This window comes from Lingula anatina, chromosome 8, assembly GCF_051362555.1.
Source record: "Lingula anatina isolate TDL-2025a chromosome 8, LinAna3.0, whole genome shotgun sequence".
Taxonomy (NCBI): Eukaryota; Metazoa; Brachiopoda; class Lingulata; order Lingulida; family Lingulidae; genus Lingula; species Lingula anatina.
This window is the reverse complement of record NC_141774.1, coordinates 6,558,884-6,582,576: the sequence shown is the minus strand read 5'-3', so window position 1 is coordinate 6,582,576 and position 23,693 is coordinate 6,558,884. Positions and strand designations below refer to the sequence as shown.

The window sequence follows — 23,693 nt, the reverse complement described above, 5'->3', positions numbered from 1 at the left end:
CGACAATGCGGTAGTTGTGCTACATGGTGGTGGGGTGCGCGCTCCTGCTCAATTTTCGCAATACCAGAAGATTAACATTCTAAAGGAAAAAATATTATTAATCCTATGGACCTGTTTGGCATCACCACGGGAAATAAAAAGGTTTGGTTTATTGTTCATCTCGGGTCATGCCATGCACTTCTAAAGAGTCTTAAGGATTATAAGATGTTCATAACTATGAAATAATGTTTTTACTTAAACATTTATTTATCTGATCAGCGAGAAAAAAGACATCTATTTTTTTTTTCATTGACATTTTTATAATCATATTCTCTGATGTCTTCATATTCTTATTATCCATCAGAATTATGAATATATGGGACCTGGAAATGTGTTCAAATTACGCAAAGTTAAGAGCTGGGCAATATTCGTGTCAAATTCAATTTTTCTCCCCAAAAAGTCCTTTCACAAGCAATTGTTTGAAATGAAGGACACGACAAATTTTATGGAGACACGCTACGCCTCGTCAACTGTGCTTTACATAAGTCTGAAACGAACATGTCCTTTTCACTTAATTTATTTGTCATATTTATTAATGTTTTTGACCTCAAATTTTGAAAAGGGCATCTCGTGCTTGTTCTTGGACTACTTTTTCAGACTGGAGCTACTCCCACTAACGATTACCAGTACTGGAAAAAATATCCTTCAAGATACAAATTTCACAACTCCACGCACAAATCAACAGATAATCCAAGTGCAATTTTACACGCACCAAGATACAAAGACCCTTTGCGCCAACAAGGGAATAAATATGTAACAGCAGCGTCGAGATTGCAGCAAAAGAATACAAACCAGATGAAGTACAAGGCACCAAAGTCTGGATTCAAGGTGCATGCGACACATAGACCGCCTCTATTGTCTCTCACGCGATGTTATGAACGACTAAACGTCTGCAACAGCGATTGATGCTTTGCGAGTGAAAAAAAAAGAAAATGTAAGATAAAACGATGCTAACTACAAATGCACAGTTGGAAAAGATACATTTGGAGGAAAAAATCGTAATTTATGTCGTTTAAAGAAAGTGAGGAGTTGGCCAGCTGCGGCCGCCGTGTTTCTAATATCTATGTAAACAGTCCTGCGCGTGAGTATTATGTCGGTGACTAGCTGTCCTTTATTCTTTTTGGGGTGTAAAACATAATATATTAATGTCTAGGCCTGTTTATGTTTACTGACTGGTGATATTCATATTGCCCCCATGAGGAGGCTGACTAGGAAAGCGATTCATCAGATGACTGGCGTTTTTTGAAAAATGCTTCCCTCGTTGGTTGTTTCATATGGCGTGAGTGCAGCGAAAGGGTCAGGAAGAATCATATTTTTCCTCCTTCTTTTGATGTTGAATTTGTCATGTCCGATGGAATGATGACAGGTAAAATGTTGTGTTTTGAGTAGTCGTCATTTTCAAGGGAAGGGGCACATGCAAAAAAGTACGCAAGGCGATTTCATGTTGTCTACATGCTCCATTCTGCTTCTGCTTTTTGGCGTTTTTAGTCGTACGAGGAATACACTGCACTGTTAATTAGAGGTAAATGATTTCCAATTTCAGTATTATTACACTTATGTAGATTTTCTTACTTTGACTTGGTTATCTCTGTTTTCTGTGAATAGAGCATATTTGTCCTAGTTTTTTATTGATGTATTTCATGTAATATGTAACTTTTAAGGGTAAACTGGTGCACTCAGTACTTGGTACAGTAATATTTAATGATTTAATGCTACAAATAACCCACGCTCTCTCTCTCTCTCTCTCTCTCTCTCTCTCTCTCTCTCAGGGCTTATGGTTTTAACAGTTTAAATAGTCAAAATTCCATTTAAAAAGTGTCTAGGGGTATTGTACAAGCAGAAAACAGGTAAATATATTTTAAGATATTTAGTTTATTTATGTATACTTGTAGGAAAATTAATTTAAGCTTATTTTATAATATTCAGACCATATTATAAAGGGCATACATGCACATGTAATGTTCTTTAACTAATCTAATTTATCTTAGTGGAGAAAAACTGAAAAAAAAAGACGAAATAGGTACATGTAAGCATATTTGTTCAACGAACATAAAGGTTTATGCGCCTTAAGATATTTAGTTGATTTATATTTAGAGAAATAAACAAAATAATGTCTCAAAATGCAAAGTAAAGGTATATTTTCTTTAACATATTATACTGAATCATATTTAGTATAATCAACAATCTCCGTTTTACAATGCAAAATAGGTATGAACAAAAAAAATGAAAATCGCATTGGAAAAGGCAGAAATTTTCACATCATTTTTTTCAAAGGACAGAATTAGACATGTATTTTAACAGAGTATGTTGCATCATGTATAGAAATATAAACAAAAAGTTATATTTCTAAATAATCCATACATTTTAGAAACAGGATCATACGTTTTTATATTTAAATACATTGAATTGATTTATGTAAAAAATGGCAAAATATAATTTTATAATGCATGTTTAGCATGTTAAGCACATGTGATTTGATTTATTTATCTGGTGCATTTAGAGCAAAATTAATTTATGTTTTAAATGATGTGGGCTTGTTTCATTCATAAAAAGTGAATTATTTGTTAAAACATCTCGTGAATTGTCATAGGTATAAACGGAATACTAAATAATGTACTTAACATGATTCGGCGTTTTTGTTTGACAAAATATATACTTAGATGGAAAACATAAAGCAGCCGATCAGCTGACAATGAATATATGTAAATATGCAACTGAATAAAGCATTTAAATAGGGGTAAACTGCGCAGATGGCCACTTCCTTAAAAGGTGGTTCGACTTTCTTCATTTCGGAAGTTTTGGGTATCAATGTAAGAACTGCAACTGTGAATATATTTCAATGGATATTTGCAACCAATGCACGAAATTCTAATGACGTAGTCTGTGAAAACGACTGATGGCGATTATTCTAGGAGAAGATAACTGCCGTGTCTAAAACTATTACTTGTATTCTTTCAGTTCCATCACCGAAAGTGGATCCGAGGCCAGCGACTCAGAGCAAAGGAGCGTTCTTCGTGAACAAGGCCTACGTGCCAATTCCTCCCCCAAAACCCACCAAACAGGTTCCCAAGTCTGCCCTTGACCCCTACGAAAACGACCTTGACCCCACAGAAGGTGACCTTGATTCTGACGTAACGGATGACTTCCCTGATTCGGCAGACAATGATCTGGGGCTGTACGAGGCACCGAAATCCTTTCCCTATGACGTAGCTTGTGATTATGTAGGGGATAGGGAAAATGTTTACGACACCATTACCAACAACAGCGAGGTTCCTGTACGGAGAACACCAATCCCGCCAGGAGATTACCGGAATGTTACCGACCATCGCGAAATGCAGGATCGCTCCGAGAAGCATGTGGATATTGAACTTGAAAAAGTGACACCTTCGGAGATTCGTCCGGACGTGCCTCCGCTTCCGATTCCCAAGGTACCGTCCGTTGAGAGTGTTTACGAACCTTTACCGAAAAGCTTTCCTCCGTCTTTGGCGGAAGAGCTGAGGAGGAAGAAGATGGTGAAATGGGTCATTGCAGCGATTTTGGTCGTGCTGGGAGTTGTGGGGTTAATACTGTCTCTGGTTGGGGTTTTCGTCATTGCTCCCCATCTTAAAGACCACGTGACAACAGTCCCGCAGCAGAAGTTGGTTTCCGGTCTTGACACTGAGTTTCAAGGTAGGCAAATATCAATGATTTATTAATTTTTTTATTTATTTATTTTGATTACAGTAATGGAATGCACTGTTTCTGGGGGGATCTCGAAATATTATGATCATTTTTCAGGAAAAACGTCTGGCCTTGAAAAAGGGATGTCCTTATTTTCCGGGAAATTTCAGCTTTTTTCCTGTAATGATGACAATATCTCATTGTCAAAAATATTCACGTTATTAAGATCTATATAAGATGATTTGGTGGTTTTAAAAGTTTAATCTCGCCGCTCGTGTAATAGAGATACCTGTGTGCTTGTAGAGAATGAAGGGGTTGACAGTTAAACGTAGGTACTTTTAGGAGTAGAACTCGAAAAAGATGTTAAATTGCAACGTTTTTAGATAGAGTATACCTTTTTGATAATAAAGCATTTGTTGACATTTTCAGAATTATTTTTTCAATAACGCGCATCATATATCTTTTTCCAATTTTTTTACTGTTCTCAACTTGGAAAAAGTCTATTTACTGTTTTTCAACAATGTTTTAGGGATAAACATTTAAGCATAAATATGCTACTTTTATGATTGACAATGGAATAGTATCAGTATTTTTTTTCCTTTTATTTATTTATTTTTTATTTATATTTTTTTATTTTATTTTATTTTTTTATTTATTTATTTATTTTTTTTTTTGTAATCAGCCACATCACGTTACAAACTCGCAAAGAGAAACCTACCGAAATAACCATTGAATATCTTATTGACACAGAACACGTACCAGCATATTGCATTCCACGAAAAAAGGAAAAATATGTGTGGCGTCAGTGACACATGTATATTATTTGCATACCTATTATATACTGATATATTTGGATATGTGTTATATGACTTTTAATTAAAGGCCATTATGTGGTATTTATTTATTTATTTATTTATTTATTTATTTATTTATTTATTTATTGCCATTACGGAAGGACATTTGACATTCAGATGAAAATATTTTAAAAAGTAAAAATTTAGAATCCCATTTTTTGTATGTTTATTCCTCTTTATGTAAGTTATATTTAAGAAAATTTGGGCTAAAAAAATTATAGTTACGAAAAATTATAATAAATAGTTAACGTCTCGGAAGGCCGTGAAACAGACATGGAATTTTTACTTTCAGTTTCAACAGAAAAATCTGCTCAGTCTGTTGAAATATTTTTAAAGTCGAATCAAAATTTGAATGTTTGATTATTTCACTTTCTCAATTTAATTTTTTATTTATTTATTTATTTATTTATTTATTTATTTATTTATTTATTTATTTTATTTATTTTTTTTTGAAAAAAATTAATTTGAAAATTTTGCATATAAAAAAATCAAGTAGACGTCTCGGAAGGACGCGTCTCGGAAGGACGTTTTGTCTATTGCTAAATAAAATGTAAAACAAGGCTAATAAAAATATTTTATGAATACAGACCAGCATCAGTTTGATGAATAATACCAAAGGTAAACAAGTCTTTCCATGATAATATATTTCATCTTCAAACATGTTACTATTTTTGACTGTGGTATTAGTTCTCATCTACTCTGATCATCTTTAAATAATATTGGGACATTTAAGAGAAAATCTTACCAAATTCATTAATTATAAATATAATCAAATGTCTTAATTATAATAACTTCTTAATCATTCATTCATATGAAATGTATCTCAGTTTAAAAATGCTTCTTTATATAATAATTGTGCATTTTAAGTTAAAGATTATCTTGAAAGACATAAGGGTTTAGGGCTCATCGGTCACATGACCTCTTATTGTCCAATCAAAATGCCTCACATGTCCTTCCACAGTTCTAGGTGTCATGTTTAATGCTCATGTTTTTGGATTTAATTTCTTATTGGAGTGGTTCTAAGCAAAAATGTTTTCGTATTTTGCTGACCCATATCATGATTGAGGAGAAGATGAAGTTATAAGTTTTTAGCTTTTGTAGTTATTTAAAAACTTAAAAAAGGTACCAAAATCATCTCGGAAGTACAAATTGATATTAATTAATTCATAATTTTATAATCAAATATTTTTTTAATTTAATGCACTTGACTAAGAAATGTTATATTTAATGTATTTAGCCTTTATTGTTTAAAATTATCTCTATTATGAAAAATATATTTAAAAAATTACCTTCCGTAACACTGTTTTATAAGTTATCCAGATAAAAGTGTCAATAAAATCATAATTCATCATTAAAACCTAAATTTTCTTTTGGATTCTGGTGTCTTGTGGTGCCTAGTTTCAGAAATTAGTAGTTTTGTAAGTAGGATTCTTTTTTTAATTTTTTGGCCTGCGGACCAAATACCACGGAATGGCCCTCAACAATTTTTTTCTGTCCATATTTGATGGTGCTATACCGGTTTTATTAGCAAAATTTTGGGAAAGTCCGAATTTTTTATTTTCCTATATATATATATATATATATATATATATATATATATATATATATATATATATATATATATATATATATATATATATGGTAGTTAGAGAGCCTTTAAATGTAAAACCATTTCTGTGCTCAATAAATTATTATTGACATTATAAAACAAATATTGCATCAAATGTGTGCGTCACCAGTACTGCCGTGACTCAGGGAGTCAATATTTCTTATGGAATGACCCCGTTCATGTATATGAACACATTATGTTTGCCATATGTTCTCTTTTCGTTTTTATATTTTATAGAGAACAATATCCCAGTTGAGCGAGAAGAACAGCCGGAAATATTCAAGGTCAACCAAGGTGATCCTTTGTTTACGCAATTCTGTCTTTTTATCATTGTTACTCACGCAACTTGTTATTGTTTGAACAAAATGCCGGTAGGAGGTTCAGTATGAGAGAGAGAGAGAGAGGGAGAGAGAGAGAGAGAGACTTTATGGTTGATAGTTAAGTTGTCTGACATGTTCTACACATCTTACTTTTATTAAAAATGAAAATATATTTGTAAAAATATATTTGTAAAAATGCACAACCAAAACAGACTTTCATTGTGTTTTCTTTCAAATGCACACTTTGACACGCCAATTTACATCATCATAAATTATATCAAAATCAACTGACTGGGTAGACTATCTCTAAAAAAGAGTTGCTCGCCTCTGGCGCAGGTGGTGGTGTGGCCGCTTCCCACGCCGAGTCATACCAAGGACAATTAAAAAAAAATGGTACCTGCTGTCTTCTTGAAAAAAATACTCAAGGGAGGATGAAGTAAGGAGTAAATACCCGCTCTTGGTAGTGATACGCTGATTAGTGTGAATTATATCTTTGAGCGCTGCCATGTCGCTTGGGTTGTATGCTCCTCGGGGATTTGGGATAGTTTTTAAAATTCCACAGATCCGTAAAACCATTTTTAACATTAGAAAGCTAACAAATATCAGTTTTTTTATAAATGAAACGTGGTACAATTCAACTCAGATGAATTGCAGTAAATGCATGCAGCTTGTATAAGATTGCGGCCTTTGTTAGCAATGAAGATAGATATATAGTATTACTATTAAATTATATTTAAAAAATGCAAAAAATCTAACAATTAACGTATTCACTGCAAGGTGACCAAAATATTTTTACAGTGCTTGTTTCAACGCATTTTAGTTTGCTTGCCTAAAAAGAAAAATTTAGATTGCATAACAGCTGTAGCGAACAGAAAGCTTTCTTTTGTAACACCTACCATTATTCATTTCTAAAAGAAGCTGTCAGTGTGTCACGTTTACCTACTGGGTATAAAGTCAAGTCACGTGCACGGGTAGTTTTCAGTGAGGTGGTACACGAAATGTTTGCACCAAATGTAACTAGGCAATTACGCGTGTTATTTGTGTTTTAACGTCTGTCAGAGTCACAGGAAAAATATATCACTAAATAGATATCCAAAGACATTTTCCTAGCTATTCACAAGCTATGCACGAGGTGCCTTCTGATGGACTATATACTGTATATTCCGGTGTAACAGGAATGGAAGTCCTAGGATTAGAAGTTCGGGATCCCATGTGATTAGTACAGATTAGGGTTAGTTGGAATATTGGAGTTACTATATGAGACGAATGTCACCTGTACAAAGTAATGGGAAGCGGACTACGGTTCCTAGCATTCCTGTTACACCGGTTTTACAGGGCAACCTCTGTGCAACCACAGTATAAATTTAGCTAGTATTTTTATAATCTCAGAAACAGCAGATAAAATGTACATACAACGTCCCTCCTGTTGAAGAGATTGCGTGCGGTCAAAACCTATAAATGCAAATGGCCTATTGCCTATTGCTACATGTATCTAACCAAGATGAAAGTTTCCATTCTCATCCCTTGGATACGCCTTTACCATTCTGCAGTAATAATAATTGTTATAATAATAATAATAATAATTTTATTTAAGTCTCACGTTTAAAGATAAAACTCACTCTACTATGGGTTATGAGAGACTAAAACCTGTTATAGTACATTTAAGATTTATAAAAGTTATTTAAAATAAATAACCTATCAATAAAACACATAAATAAAACTAGAGAAGACCTTTTTAACCTTGCGATTCACATAGACCATTTTGTAGTAGCACCACAGAGGGTGCAAGTCAACCAGTGCGCGTTTTCAACATAAAAAATGTCCCCTTTAGCCAGTGGCTGTGACAAGTCAATGTTGTGTTGCACTGTCATGCTGTAACTGTGTTGTCACCGTGTTGTCACAGTGCTGTCACTGTGTCGCAATTGTTCCGAGGCGTTTGGACCTAGGTGTTGATGTAGTGAGGCACGCTATTTGAGTTCTCAGTGAGTCGGTGCAGTAACTCAAAAGCGTTCGAATTGTCACCAACTTGCCATATAAGGTCTATGAATGTTACACCGGAGTCTTTCGGTTATTGACCTTTTCTCCTGTTAGTTCCTTTCAGATTGGTTGTATTGTCTATGTTTTTTTTTTCAAGGTCAACATACGTGTCAAATTCAGCACCGTTGTTTGTTTGTTTGTTTTTTATTTATTTATTTATTTTTTATTTTTTTTATTTTTTAGATTCCTTGATTTTAAGTATTGGGAGATTTCGATAAATATTTGTTTTGTTAAAAGGTACAAGGGAATTGTTATCTGTGAAATGGCGTGTGATTATAGAATTTTTTTAGATAATTCAAGTTTTGTTGAATTTTCCTTGTTTACGCATAGGAGCCTTGTGTTTATTTTGCAGTAAGATAAATTATCATTGTTTTAATTTTATTTTCTTTTTCATTTTTTTTTTTTTTTTGCTATTTATTTATTTATTTATTTATTTATTTATTTATTTATTTATTTATTTATTGACAAAATCCATCAGCATAGTAATTTCAAACGAATTGTAGAAGTCCTTTTGGAACATGCAAAACATGCTAATATTGGCAGATAACGTTTCAGCTTATTTCAACAAAAAAAACTTCTATTGTCATATTTTTATTTTAATAGACTCATAATTGTAAAAATATTTTTTCTATGCACTGATCAATAATACTGTGTTATTGAACTGTACAGGTGAACCAATACACGGCCAGTGGACACGCTGGGATCCCTGGGGTAGTTGTTCAACAACGTGTGGCCAGGGTGTACAAGTCAGACGACGCACCTGCTCCGACCCCGCCCCGCACAATGGCGGCTTGGATTGTGCAGGACCGGACTTTGAGAGGCGCAATTGTTCTGATTGGCCGTGCCCGGGTACTATAAGACCTTTTCTATTTTTCTTTTTTATATTATTTTTTTTTATTTTCTATCTGTTTTATGTATTTGTTTTCATATTTTTATCTTTTATATGATTATATATTTATTATTTTATTTGCTGGGTCCTTTCTTGATAATAGAATGTTTGTTTTGATTTGCTGTCAAAGCGCATTTACGCAGACGGTTTAATATTTTTCTTTTAATATAATTTTTCATTTCTTATTTATATTATGTATTTGTTTTTTATATATCTATCTTTTGTATGATTATATTTTGTATTTTTATATTTTTTTATTTTTATTATTTGTTGGGTTCTTGTTCGATAATAGCATGTTTATTTTGATTTGCTGTAAAAGCGCATTTACTCAGACAGTTTTATATTTTTCTTTTTTATAAAAATTTTCATTTTTTTATCTATATTATGTATTGTTTTTTATATCTTTATCTTTTATATGATTATATTTAGTGTTTTTATATAATTTTTTTTATTTGCTGGGTCTTTGTTCAATAGTAGAATTTTTGTTTTTATTTGACGGAAAAGTGCATTTACGGAGACAGATTTTTTCAAGATTTTGAAAAGCTTACGGACATCTTTTTCACAATTTTCAACATCAACAGTACATTTTATATCAATTAAATAGATCGTTATTTTAATGTTGTCTTGTTTACCATATTCTTGTAGTTTTCTATACGATTTTGTTTCAGACTGCAATAAACCCTGTCCCGCCGGTGCCACATTGGTGAACTGTTCAATATGCGTTTGCAATGGTTCCGTATTGTACGGCCGCGTGACGACTACCAATGGCATACCTCTGAACGCTGCGGCAGTTTTTCACCAAGATAAGCAGTGGGATGCTATAACCATGACGAATCAGTGGGGGGAATTTTCGGTGCCGAATGTCTGTACAAGAGAAATAAGTTATGTCATCAGAGCACCATTCTTCTTTGAAAAACGTGACGTTGCCATAGAAGTCAATAGCACGCATGCGCGATTGAACGTGTCTCTTAGTCGTAAAGGTGAGACTAAGGTCCTTTAATACAGAAAGGTTGCTGTATCACACAAAAAAAAAAAAAAAAAAAAAAAAAAAAAAAAAAAAAAAAAAACTCAAAACCAGTTTAACATTTAGGAGTAAAATTCCCTACTATTAGTTTCAAGATAAATAGGTAATATTTCAATTGAATTAACTAATTACAATGGTCTTAATAAGAAATGCAAGTTTGTCTCAAAACTGACATAAGTTTTACTGAGAGAGACAGTTGACTCCTTGATGAAACTAGCCCAAAAAATTGGAACTACAGATTTTCTGTTTGAGAGGTATTTTCTCCTAAAAGTAGACTAGAATTTGTACTGACTTGAAAGTTTGGACCAATTTTCTGCACAATTGAGTTAAAAAATGTCCCAGATCTACTGAAACCGGGATCTACAAGAACAATTCTGTTTTATACAAGTTATTTTTTTCTATTTTAATTTGTTATTCTTAGGTTTTTCGGAATTATGTCAATTTTTTTCATAAATATTTTTTGACAGATTTTTATTGAAGTATAATTCATAAATATATATTATAATCTGATTATTCTGCCCTGGTCGATATTTGGGGCTCATTCCCAATGGAAATACCGTTCAACGTGCATCGATCCAACTTACAGGGGACTCTCGCTGAATGCCATCAGTTTAACAGATTAATTCAATTCAATTCAATTTATTTCTGTACTGGTACATAGATTGCCATGACCTTGTACAATATGACGATACTAATGACGATACAATACAATTGGTGCATTACCATTTCTCTAGTTGGTAATTATGTTGTCTAGCCGTTTGTGAATGAAAAAATAAATTAATGCACCTCTTTTTTATCTTACATATGCAAGGATTTTTTTTTTTTTTTTTTTTTTTGAAACTCCCATCTAATTATTATTTTTACTTTTTATATATGTCTAATACGCATAGCATACCTTAAATCTTATATCGAAATAGCTTGAAAATAACGTTCACTTTTGACTAGCTTTCCTGTTACACGTTGTTCATTCCCTACTTTCGTGTATCTTACAGAGCCTCCAGAATTCACAGACCATCCCTATAGCACGGCAGCTTTGGTAGGCCAGTCGGTGACATTTTGCTGCAACGCTACAGGGCATGATGAACAGCTACAATACTTGTGGTGAGTCGTGAGACTTGTAATACAATTTATTATTTTAACGTTCACATTAGGAGTGTTCTTGACAAAAAAGCGGAAAATCGAGTTGTTTTTCTACATACACTATCTAGTGATCTTACAACGTGTTTTTGACCGATTTCCGATCCTAAATAGATCTAAATTGAAGGCAATTCGATCTTCGTCATCATGATGCTCCATCTTGGTTATTAAAATTAGGGCCTTTCTTAACCATGAATGTCTTTTAGTAACTGCATAATACAGATATATAGAAAAACTATTTTCAAAGGGTATATAGAAATAAAAGATAAAAGTTGCCTACTATTACTATATGTTCGTTCAGCATCAGCCCGGTTTGGTAGATTTTGCCCAAAGTTTGTGAACTGTGTAAGCTTTTTACTATTTTTTTTCAGGTACAGTGACAAAGTCTATGTTAGAGAATAATAATAATTATTATAATAATAATAATGAGAATACGTTATTTTATGGATTATTCCATAAAAATCTCAGTGTGCCTAACAATAATGCAGTATCGGTATATATACAGGTACAAAGATAATAGACTGCTGGAAGATGCACAACAAGGGGCTGGAAATGTTCTGACCCTCGGCAAGGTCACTCAACAGGATTCTGGATCATACCAGTGCCAGGCAGTGTCACCGTCCGGGAAGACCATGTCAAAACCCGCAGAGTTAACCGTATATGGTGAGCTAAAAATAAATAAATAAATAATAATAATAATAATAATAATAATAATAATAATAATCAGAAAAAAACCTATCCGTATCTTCGATAAAAGTATTTTACTGCATCTAATTCGGTAAAATAATTTAAGTAAACGGCTGTTGGTTAAATCGACTTCTGACATTACTGCTGTCAGGCAAAAAAAAATGTGTAACGACATGGAAGCAGGTTTATTAATAGTCACATATGCATTTATCACAAAGTCAAGTACTTAATTATATATTATATAATTAAATAACTTATATATTATATAAGTATTATTTTGAAAGTTTATATTATGTATCTGATGCACGATATTCAAAATGATGACTCTATTGCGTCACAACTTTCAGTGAATGATTTTGACGCATGCTCCAGATCCCTGACGTCAAAGAAGGTAGATCTATTGCCTGGATGCCACGTGAACAACTCCGTCACGGGAGCACGTGACACGACGATAGACATTGGAGAATGCGCCGCCAACAGGTGCGTCCTCTCCTCCGAAGCTCCCTCAGCTACATGCAACAGTAGTAAAAACTCCTCGTCTTCTTGTTGCAAGCCAAAGGAAACGGAAACTATAAATGTGACATGTAATGACGGAACACAATACGTCATGTACAAAATTACGTCATGTGGATGTGTGAACTGTTTTGATGACGTCACAAAAGCATTTGTAAGTGGAATTATTTACGGGAAGAAAAACAATGAAATCATCCCTTTGCAGTACGGGACCATTTATTACAAAGGAAAGCAGTTGTCCAAAACAACCAGCGACGGAAAATTTCATTTCAGAGTTCCCGAAAAGGTTGAGAGATTTGCAGTTGAAATCAAGGACGGCCCTTTCAGACGTCTGTCAACTACGGTTAAAGTTTTACAGTACCAATCCGGCTTAACGGCCTATCAGTCTATACAGGTACCCTTAAACCCGGATCCGGTAGTACTGACGCTCAACAAAACAAACAGTGTCAACATAATCGGTTCGGACTCGTCTCCTTTAGGGACCCTTAAAGTTGACGCTGGCTCCGTTGTGGACAAAAACGGAAAAATATTTTCTCGAGAAGCTCGACTTCTCTTGTCATTTCAAGACACCAGAGATCTCGAAGGAATAACAGAGTCCCCAGGAGAGTTCGTAACGATGAGCGAAGAAGGGGAAACCGATCCCTTGAGAACTTTTGGAACATTTTCACTGCGGTTTGAGGACACAAGAAGAAACCAATTGTTCGTGACAAAACCTATTCAGCTTCAGTTTGACCCCGACAAGGTCAAGGCTATGTCGGAAACCAACGGGCTTACGGATGTTAAATTATGGGGTCTCGATAAAAATACCGGAGCTTGGGTGGAGGTGGGACCCCTTTCCCAGCGGGAAGATGTTACAGAGGAAGGATCGAGACGCACAGGTAGAAGGCTACTTCAAACACAACCGCGATCCTTTATCGCTGGGACAATCCCCACCCCAGTGTTGTACGATTATTACAATTTAGACATCAGAGAAAACAACACCATTCAGTGCCACGTGAAAGTTGGCGCCTACGATGACGTCAGCAAGACGAGTCCCGTTTCTGGTTTGAATGCCTACATCCTGACCAAAAGCAGCACTACCGGAAACTGGATCGGTTACAGTCGCACATGTATTCAAAACGGAAAAGCATGCCTACGAACTTTCTGCCCCAACGCCGAGGGTTTCATCTTCTCGGAGGCCAAAGGGCCAGCAGGGTCTCCCCAGCGACTCCTGGCGGACATCTCTGACTACAACCAGTACGTCATCGTGAACCATACGGATGTGTATTACGAATCTCCCCGAAATGTACCCAGTCGGGCATTTTATCGAGATCTTCCGTCATGCTATAGCCCGGAGAGTAAAGATCATTTGAAATTCTATGTCCCTGTCAAAAGGGAATGCAGTGTTTTTAGGAAAAATGAAGCCCAGTGGAAAGTGCCAGAAAGAACGACTGCCCGGTACGCTGCCTGTTTCGTGCGAGTCAAAGTTATGGGACCGGTAGGTTTTTTTTTTTTTTTTTTCGTATTATTATTATTATTATATTTTATTTATATACAGATTGAAATAAAAACAGAGGAAAATGAGAAAAGTATCTAATATGAAAATATCAGTATTTAATATTCTAATAACGAGTTTTCTGCAGTTTATATCCACTAAATGGGGAAACGTCAACTCTCTTAGCTCAGATTAGTTTATGAAAATGGCCGAAAAACAAAAGAGAAAAAAATGTAGCTTTCTGTTTGGCCACTTACGATGAATTATCTTGAATTATTACTTGGTACGTAACGCATCCAGTCAGCCAGGTGGGGCTCGGGGAGGCGAACGAATCGCGCTTTTTGTCGAAAAAAGATCAGCTCTGCGTGAAAATTGGTCTAGGTACATGAAGGTTTCGTGGTAAAAGGTCCCCTGTTTCAAAAAAAAAAAAAAAAAAGACCCAGTCCCTTTGAATTTCCTGGCTGCGGGCCTGTTACGCAATGATATTATAAAAAATGGATTATAGAATCACACCAGTACTGGCATGTAAACTCATACTCGTTGAGAAAATGATACATTTTTATACCCAGAGTGAAACTTTTCAAGTGACGAACGTCATAAAACTACCCAGCTAACTTATGATGTGATTATATTATGACAAAAAAATTCTATCATCTCCAGTAATTGCTGATGCATGAGTGAAAACACACAACAAGAAAGAAGAAAGGAAGATTTGTCACTTCTTATATATGCACAAAGCTCCAAAACATATCTGTTAAAAAATTACAGGATAAGTGCTACAGCTTTAGCACAAAATGATTTTAGTATAACAATTAAGTGTATTATTGATAGATTTATAATTAATCAATTCGTAATAATTCGTAAAACAATGGATTGATTAATAATGTTTCAATCAGTTATGCTATTTAAGTGGTTTTTAAAATATTCATTCATCCTTTAATGTGCTAAGTGATTCATTATCATTTTTCATGAGGCTATTTTATTTACCAGTATTAGTTTCTCTCATCTTTCAGATTGAATTTAAAGCAGCAGTCATAGCCAGCAGTGAATTAAACGAAAATGGATTCAATACCGAAGACTTCGGCACCGCCACCTGCGACTCCGACCGAGCAGCGAGATCTCATTTCCACTGCCTAGAGTTCAGATGTGCTGGTGACGTCATAGTACCTGGTGACGTCACAGCGCACTATAAACCGAGGGCAAACATAACTGTGACGTTGAAAGTGTCAGCAAAAGAGGCAAACACGAATCGGACTCTTAGATGTATTCACAGGCAAGTGGTTAACACAATGGTGCTTCTTTATTCTGTCTTAGTTTATTTAATTGTGTTTATTAGATTATTACCTCCGCCAAGGAGGTTATGTTTTCACCCCTGTTTGTTTGTCTGTCTGTCTGTCTGTCTGTCTGTCATCAACATAACTCAGAAAGTACCGATTTTGATGAAATTTTCAGGGACTGTCAGAAGTGGGCCAAGGAACAGATTATTAGTTTTTGGTGGTGATCCGGATCAATAATCAATCAGTAGTCAATAATAAAAAAAAAAAACTAAACCATTATAGAATGGAAATTTAGGGGTGAAACGGCATTGGGTGGAGACTTTGCTGCCGTGGCGGGGGTCTGCGCTGTCGGAGTGCTTTTCTAGTTTAAGTTATTTTTGAGAGAGAGAGAATGTGCATAATGCTGTCAAATACGCCGGATGGTATGATAGCAGAACAATTTTTCAATAAAATTCTTAGGTTTCCTTTTAACGCGCCCCTAAAGCCGCTATTGATTCTATACTGAGTAAATGTAACATGGACTTTAACTATCACATGTACACATCGTACTTTCCTCCATAGGTCCACTCACTCTAGGCTTGGCAACTTGATTCCAATCAGCAGCATCCCAAATACTGCCTCCTTTTTGTCCACCATCGGAGACAATTTCGGGTTTTCCCAGGGCATACCAAGGGCTGTGAACACGGATTACGAGATCTCGCGAGAGGATGCAAAGGATAGGTGCGAAAACGAGGCTGAGGATGCTCTTGAGTTTTACTGTCTTGGAGGTGAGTTTTATATAGCTTACAGAATACGCTTTATTTTGGCAGCTTTATGACTAGCACGACTGCCTGAGTGGTAATTTTCTGTTTTGTAGAATTATTGATAACATAAATTTGCTGTATTTAACACACGAATTCACTACGTCACTTACATTGAACGTCTGAAAAAATATGTACACGCTTATACTAAATACATGTACAGTATATATGGCCCCCTTGAGTCTCTTTTGAATAACTGACAGAAAAGTCATGACAAGGCAAGTCGTAAGGCGTCAGTCTAATTAATATCGATTCACAAACTGTCAGTGATTACAATTGAGGGTCACTGGGTTAAGATACAAGTATCTTCCACATTCAGAGTTTTTTATTTATTTATTTTATTTTATTTATTTATTTATTTTATTTTATTTTATTTATTTTTTTTTTTTTTGACAGTCAGATTTTTGACATTACCGTGATAGTTCATCATAAACTGTGTACATGTACTTGACTGTATCGTCTTACAATGATGTTCGCAGCGTACAGTCTTTCCATTTAATCTGTAAAGGCGTTGTTTTCATGTACCTTAAAAACAGTGCATCAGTACTAGTACAGGTACATGTACACTGTATGTTACACTTGATCAAATGATTGTTTTATTTAACTTGAATAAATTCTTTCAGCTCAATGAAGTTAACCGTTGCCAACTGTGTTTTGTACATTATAAAATTATTCAATCAAAAGTATTCAGGAAGAACGCTCACAGCTTACTTATATTGTCAATAATTTCCCTAGCTTCGGAAGAACACTGCATCATGACGAACCGGGTCTCGGGGCAAGCGTACACGAAAGCTCTGACGTCACGGTACAGTCCCGCCACCTCCATAGCCCAGTGTAATGCCATTTGTCTCTCAATACCGGAGTGCGTGGCTGCAACGTACACGTTCGGCTTCTCTGTTTGCGCCATCTACGAGGACGTGCAGGGGGTTGCGCTAGAACCGTTCTTCGGTGTGTCTACTTCTCAAAAACTATGCTCCAAATCTTCAGGTGGGTCATATTTTTGTAAATTGATAGATACCTGTGTGAGTTATAATATGTTATGAAGTTCAGGTAAGTTTTACTTGCAATATCTACTGCTTGATAATCAAAACTTAAGTTTAATTAAATTTTAGATGCATGTTTGATACGTGTATGGAAGATGCGTTTTTATGGTTAGACATATTTAACTCTCTTTATATAAGGTTTATTATTACAAGTAATGTATCATTTCCAATAACTCATACCCACAACCGATAGACTTAGACTCTGTTCTCACAACTTTTAGATCGATCTATCACCGCGGGGAGTCTCACTAGATTACTGTCAGATAATCCCCCTTAAGTGTCCGTCCCCGCCTACTACAAGCTTTAAGGGGTAATTAACTTTCGTGTCCGCCCGGCTGACAGCTATTTAGCGTGAACCCCCAGGGAGTTAGGTCGATCCAATGTAGGTCGATCTAATCTATGAGAATGGGGTGTTAGACCCACACTGTCAAAAGACGTATAGATTACATGTTAAAAAAGGCGTTTTAAAATGACAAAAATGATGATTTTCACAAAGCTTATGCAATTGACCACGAAATGGGCACAGAATTTTAAGAATCAATCCAAGTCATCATGGAAAAAGTATTTACTTGATGTTTAATTGAGTTTCTTTATTGCGGAATGGCATTTTATTGGTCAAAATTAACTAGCCTTTATACATGTATATGACAAAATTGCAAAGCCCAATGTGCTAAGTGGACCTTACATATGACGAAGTTGTTTATCAGCTGCAAAACCAACATAAAGGGCATCTTTGTTCTATATTGTTTTGATTAAACTGCGGGTTAGCTATGTTCAACGATACTGCATGTTAAGGCACTTTTTTCTTCTTGTTAAAGCTCATACCTTTTTGGGCTGTATAAATATTGATAATCTTTGGTTGTATTTCAGAATCTACGTGCACAATCTCTGAACGACTCCCCGGCCAGACGTACAATGGAGAGGCCGGCACCGAGCAGACTGTGACGTCATCTCGTGAGTGCGAGGCTGTATGCACCTACGCACAGGACTGCAAGGCAGCAACGTATCTCTCCGCCACGAGATTGTGCACTACTTTCACTGATCTCAGCAGACGACAGTTAGTGAACATTGATGGGGGTATAACTTTTGTGAAATCGTGCACATAGAGATCTTTGTAGCTATGGAGGATGGTTTGCGTGTCAAACTCGGCTGCGAAACGTGATCAAAATTATTGAAGACAGGAGGTCAAGGCGAAGTGAATTAATTTCTCATAATCTCTGTGCCTGGATTATAGCCAATGATATTTTATTTCGTTTAATGGAGTTAATTTTATCCGTTCAAAATGTTATTTTTCACAACACAAGTTTTCCACTGGTGCTTTTAATTCGGCCATTAACAAAAATTATGGTAACATTTGCATATAAGCAACAATGTATAGATTATTTTAGTTAGTAAGTTAGTTAGTAAGTGGTAGTTAGTTTGAAATGTATTATTTATCAACTGAGAAAAGTTGTTTTGTTCGTACAAAGATTTGTTTATTTGCTGTCATTATCTACTTTTATTTGATTTCGGTTTTATCAACTGATTAATTCTTTGATTTATCATTTTTACTATTGGGGAATGCGTTATTTTGTGTTTTGTGTAAATTAATTTAAAATGTTAATTACTTTATGTTATAAAAACCCAAAGGTTCGTAGGAGATAGTTGCTACATCTAGCTAGGCACTGTATTTACCAGGTCCCCGTTTCACACAAAAAAAAAAAACAACTTAAGTCAGGTTTCCAGGGTAAGAACTTAATTACTTAGGTTACATGGTCACATGGACACATCGTACCCAATCAGGAGCAGTGTAACAGCATCCCCATAGAAATCCTTGTCAACTAGGCCAGGGAACTGACTTAAGTTTTTTTTTTTTTTTTTTTTTTTTTTTTTTTTTTTTTTTTTTTGAAACTGTGGCGGGGTGCTTGCTTGGCACAACACGCTTTGAGAGGCATTATACATAATTGACAATGTCATACGATGCTTGTATGATAAAACGAAACAAATTGAGGAAACAATTTGACTTTAAAGACAAATATTCCTCTTGCGTTATGATATTTATTAATATGATACTCAAAGTTAAAAGAAATTAATTTAATATAAAAGATTGATTCGGTTTTAATGTGCGGGGGCATGAGAATGGCGGTGTGTACAGGCAATGTTAATGTCAGGGTGACATTGTGTAAATGTCACAGCTATTTACACAGCAAAGAATTAATATCTCTAGAAATCCCAAAACCTTTTTCTTTTATTTTCCAAGCTATACGGTACCAAAAACTGGTTGAGAATTACGATTCTTTTTTTTTTCTTACAGTCAAGATGGAGAATTGTCAAGCAAAAAATGCGGATGAGATTATAAATTTCGAACTGGAAAACGGTTTCATAGATGGAATAGATGGATTTTTTTTTTTTTTTTTGCAAGGGTTTAAGCAAGAACACACCTTGCAAGCGTCTTGTACTTGAAAGATTAGGCCATGAATTATTGCTGACTTCGACAGAAAAATTCATTTTATGTTTTATAAAATCCTAAAGCGTACAGTGAACATGATTTTTTGAAAAAAAAAATGTGAATGATTAACAAAGCAATATTTCTCGTACATAAAGGTGAACCAATAAATGTTTTATCTAAGACGTGGAAATTAAGTACTTGGATGTAATTTATCTGCCGTTTTCTTTTATCAAAGTTAAACGTGGGAAATTGAACAAGAAATCGTTAAACAACCAGTCTCAAGTCTATTTCGAGCTACGAGGAAGACCAAGGGTGTTTGACAACAGGCGTTGCATCTGTGAGCGTAAAAACCCCTTTACACTGGACGGCGTCCTTTCTGTGTGCGACCATGAAACTGGCATTGATGCATGTGGTCGTAGAAAGGAGACACAAGCGTTGCTTTGGTTGCAGAATTAATGCTCAAAGTTTGGCCAGTTGTCGGCACGTAAAGTACCTTTTGTAACTCTTAAACGGGGCCGTACTTCGGGACGCAGAAAGGATGCCGTCCAGTGTAAAGGGGGCTTAACCAAACTGAGTGGACGCGTTATAAGTAAATACAGTGTTTTAGCTGAGATTTTACTGGCGAGCCTAGGAATTTATGAGGGCGTTGGGCGGGAGGTGGGGGCAAAGTCGTTCAGCATTAATGGAGGAACGGATAAGGGAGAGAAGGGGCACTCTGCAGCTGGGGCGGATCCAGAAATATTTTCTGACAGTCTTCCAAATCATCTTTGTTGATCCATCCTCCATTTCTGACCGTCTTCCGACAGCGTAAAATTAGATGCCCGTCCGTATAAATTTGAAAATCTGACCGTCTTCCGGAAGACCCAGAAGACGCCCTAAATCCCTAAACCTAAATAATTTCTGAAATCGAGAAAGGCCACTAGGCTTCAAATATGCGTGGCAAACATCCACCTGCAGAGGAAAAATGCGACAGGAGTTGTCGTTAATGAGAGTCCTTTGTAATGATATACGGTGGACAAGCGAAATATGTGAGCCACCCGCACTAGACATTGCCAATTAATAATACATGAACATATCTAAAATCTCGGATGGGTGGAATTTCAGAAGTACAGTTTTTTTCTGACATGAACTAGGACATCAACATGCAACTTATATGGTAATCCAGAGGATAAATTTTTCGTAATAACAGTATTTTGTTTTAGCATATGAATGAATGACTTGCTCACGCACCATTTTTTTTTTGTCAGAAACAGAAAGCGGTTTTGATGTACCTAGATTGTCGTAGACACTGCTTAATTTCATACAACCTAAAGAATACTTATTTTACAAACAACTAAGGTCGTTAAAACTACTCGCTTGTAGACTCAAGAAGAGCTTTTTTATCATTTATTTATTTATTTATTTATTTATTTATTTATTTATTTATTTATTTTGATACATGTACAGTTGCTTTTTTTTTTAATAACTAAAACCGTAATGTAAGATGCTTAAACAAAGTTCGCGTAAACTTTAAGACAGCTTTCGTGTATTTTAATTCATCATAAATCTGCAGTTGTGTACTAAACTGAAATAGAATAACTATTGGTCTGTAAATTTTGCTATTTCTTGTTATAAAAGAGGGACATTGCTTCATTTGATTAAGCTACTACTGATTCATTTTGATCTAAATAAGACTAAAATTTGGTCTAAAAAGACTAAAATTCGGCCCAAAGAAGACTAAAATTTGGTGTAAAAGTTTGTGCCAAATTTCGGAGAACGTTCTCATGTAAAACAGGTCACAGAAGTCACACAAATATTTACAGCATTGCGTGTACTTGGAAAATCAGAAGTTGTATTATGACAAAGGTTAAAATAATAACATTCTCAGTACACAGATTAATGTCTTAGATTAATGTCTTTGATGTTTCTTTGAAGGGCGTCTTCTGTCAATGTGACCGAAGGAAAATGAAAAAAAAAAAGTTCGGTTCTTAAATATCCTTGACACTGCATTTCCCATGCAGTTCGCAGTGCGGTTTACGTTAGACGCCTGTGCTCCATAACACGAAAGCATCGCGAATTGCGATAGCGATATCTCCTTTCATTTCGAGGCTATTACACGGGACGAGTAAATCCAGAGTTATGGAATAGAGGCTCTTGCGCTCGGTCGCAATTCACGATGCTTTCGAGTTACGGAGCCCTGGTCATTTTTGACCAGGACGCACCCTGGGTGTTAGCGTGCTCAGCTGCTTATGGAGGACACTGCCCATCTGCCGTATGAGGCGCTGTAAGCTAGCAAAAGAACAGTACAAGGAAGGCCAATCACAACAGGTCACTTGATAACTGTAACTTCGCCATCAAATATAATTATTTTTTGGAAGACCCACAATTATATGCCGGGAAACGCAAACCAAACTGATCCCAAGATTTTAAAAAAGATTTTTGGCAATTATCACAATAATATATTTCTGTTTACTCGCTTTTGTTGAATAGCTATTAAATTATTATTATTTTCACAATAACCATTATCATTATTATTGTAATTACCACGGCGCGTTTTGATATGAATATTGCTTTTTTGTGAAGATCGGAAAAAGGAGTCGTTATGATAATATTTTTCCTTTAATATTTTTTTCTTCTTCAGTCAGAACTTTTTATCAACTACTATTGTACCTGTTCATGAATTTATCAATGATCAAATGGTTTTAATAAATCTGTAGAGTGAAACATGATCAGTAAGCATTCATATTAGTTTAATCCGGAGGTATAGAATACGTTTAGAAGAAAGTTGTGCCCGTCGGTTCATAAAATATTTATCTTGAGTTTACGAAATTGAAACACGCGTGCGCTTTACCGTGGGCCTACAAGACTTCACGACATTACTCTTAATAATATTATTATTTGTAGAATTCATGCTAATTGTACTCAAGCAAACTGTACCCACAACTCACGTGTTTTTAAAATTGCACGAGTTTAAGGAAGTCTGGGGACAGTGAAAACTTAATCTGAGTGGTCATCTCTGTTGTCACGCTGGTTGGTTCAGGTAAGTGACGGGATAATGACAAACAACATGGTTACTTTATCAAATAACCAAACAGTGTCGAGGGGAACCGGTACTATACCCTACAGAGATTACCTTCTTGGATTATCCTTTTTTTTCTTCTTTTCCAACACGAGTTCAGGGTCCTCTCACCTCCACACGCGATTAGAACATTATTTTAAATAGGTATCGTGGTTCATTGATTGCGAAGTGGGGGGAAGTAATTTGTAGTATATATGAGTTGTGGGATTTATCGTTGAGTTGTGGGAAAAGTTTGAGACCGGGAAGGAACAGCGGTAAAGCTCATAATCGCCTGTGGTATTAAAAGAGTTCTGTAGTTGTACCCACACAGGTTGTAAAATTATTCATGTGGTCGGATCCTCAGAGAATGCACCAGCTTCACAGTCTTTTTATCCAATGAACGTCGTATTCTTACTTATTTTATGTATTTTACAGTGAGACCTGACGAGCCGAAATTATACAATATTTCTGCCCCCATCGCCCAACCCTCAGACCCGCCCCCCCCCCCCCCCCCCACCACCACACTTCACCATTTTCCTCACTAAAACCCCCTCACCCAGGACAAATTTACCCCAACCCCTTACCAACCGCAGGGATTGTTTTAAATCTCGTGAATAATAAACAAAGTTATTATCTTTATTTTTATAAAGACAGTATATTCAGACCCGGAAATACCAGGAGCGCGGTTTTGGGGGAAAAAAAGAAAAGGATAGAGAAAGTGTGTGTGTGTGTGTGTGTGTGAAACCATGGAAAATTCTTCCGTCAACATTTTACGTTACAATTGGCTAAACATACCGCCAGATGGCGACACACTGCACATGCGCTGTCTTCATTCTCCGTAAATTATCACTGGCCGAAATTACGG

At 35.5% G+C, this 23,693-nt stretch overlaps 2 protein-coding genes across 2 annotated transcripts; both read left to right on the top strand.

The window, feature by feature from the left end:
* The first annotated feature begins 1,293 nt into the window (after positions 1 to 1,293).
* Positions 1,294 to 11,572, top strand: LOC106156862 (uncharacterized). The gene is made up of 6 exons (XM_086994296.1): positions 1,294 to 1,405; positions 2,998 to 3,708; positions 6,400 to 6,456; positions 9,189 to 9,368; positions 10,077 to 10,388; positions 11,425 to 11,572. Exons 1-6 carry the CDS (start codon positions 1,384 to 1,386, stop codon positions 11,535 to 11,537), a joined length of 1,395 nt encoding a protein of 464 aa, XP_086850422.1. The 5' UTR covers positions 1,294 to 1,383; the 3' UTR covers positions 11,538 to 11,572.
* A 479-nt stretch (positions 11,573 to 12,051) lies between these two features.
* LOC106181542 (cartilage intermediate layer protein 1-like) lies at positions 12,052 to 19,070 on the top strand. Its single transcript, XM_013565959.3, has 6 exons — positions 12,052 to 12,232; positions 12,604 to 14,246; positions 15,257 to 15,516; positions 16,082 to 16,287; positions 17,056 to 17,307; positions 18,234 to 19,070. The coding sequence occupies exons 1-6, from the start codon at positions 12,052 to 12,054 to the stop codon at positions 18,467 to 18,469; spliced, it is 2,778 nt and encodes a 925-aa protein (XP_013421413.2). The 3' UTR covers positions 18,470 to 19,070.
* The last annotated feature ends 4,623 nt before the right edge of the window (positions 19,071 to 23,693 follow it).

Excerpts from the sequence above, each read along its gene's own strand:
- LOC106156862 (XM_086994296.1), top strand. The coding sequence starts at position 1,384 with ATGTCCGATGGAATGATGACAG. Across the intron at positions 1,406-2,997 it reads GTCCGATGGAATGATGACAG|TTCCATCACCGAAAGTGGAT; the intron begins GTAAAATGTTGT and ends GTATTCTTTCAG. Across the intron at positions 9,369-10,076 it reads TTCTGATTGGCCGTGCCCGG|ACTGCAATAAACCCTGTCCC; the intron begins GTACTATAAGAC and ends ATTTTGTTTCAG.
- LOC106181542 (XM_013565959.3), top strand. The coding sequence starts at position 12,052 with ATGCAGTATCGGTATATATACAGGTACAAAGATAATAGACTGCTGGAA. Across the intron at positions 15,517-16,081 it reads ACTCTTAGATGTATTCACAG|GTCCACTCACTCTAGGCTTG; the intron begins GCAAGTGGTTAA and ends TTTCCTCCATAG. Across the intron at positions 17,308-18,233 it reads ACTATGCTCCAAATCTTCAG|AATCTACGTGCACAATCTCT; the intron begins GTGGGTCATATT and ends GTTGTATTTCAG.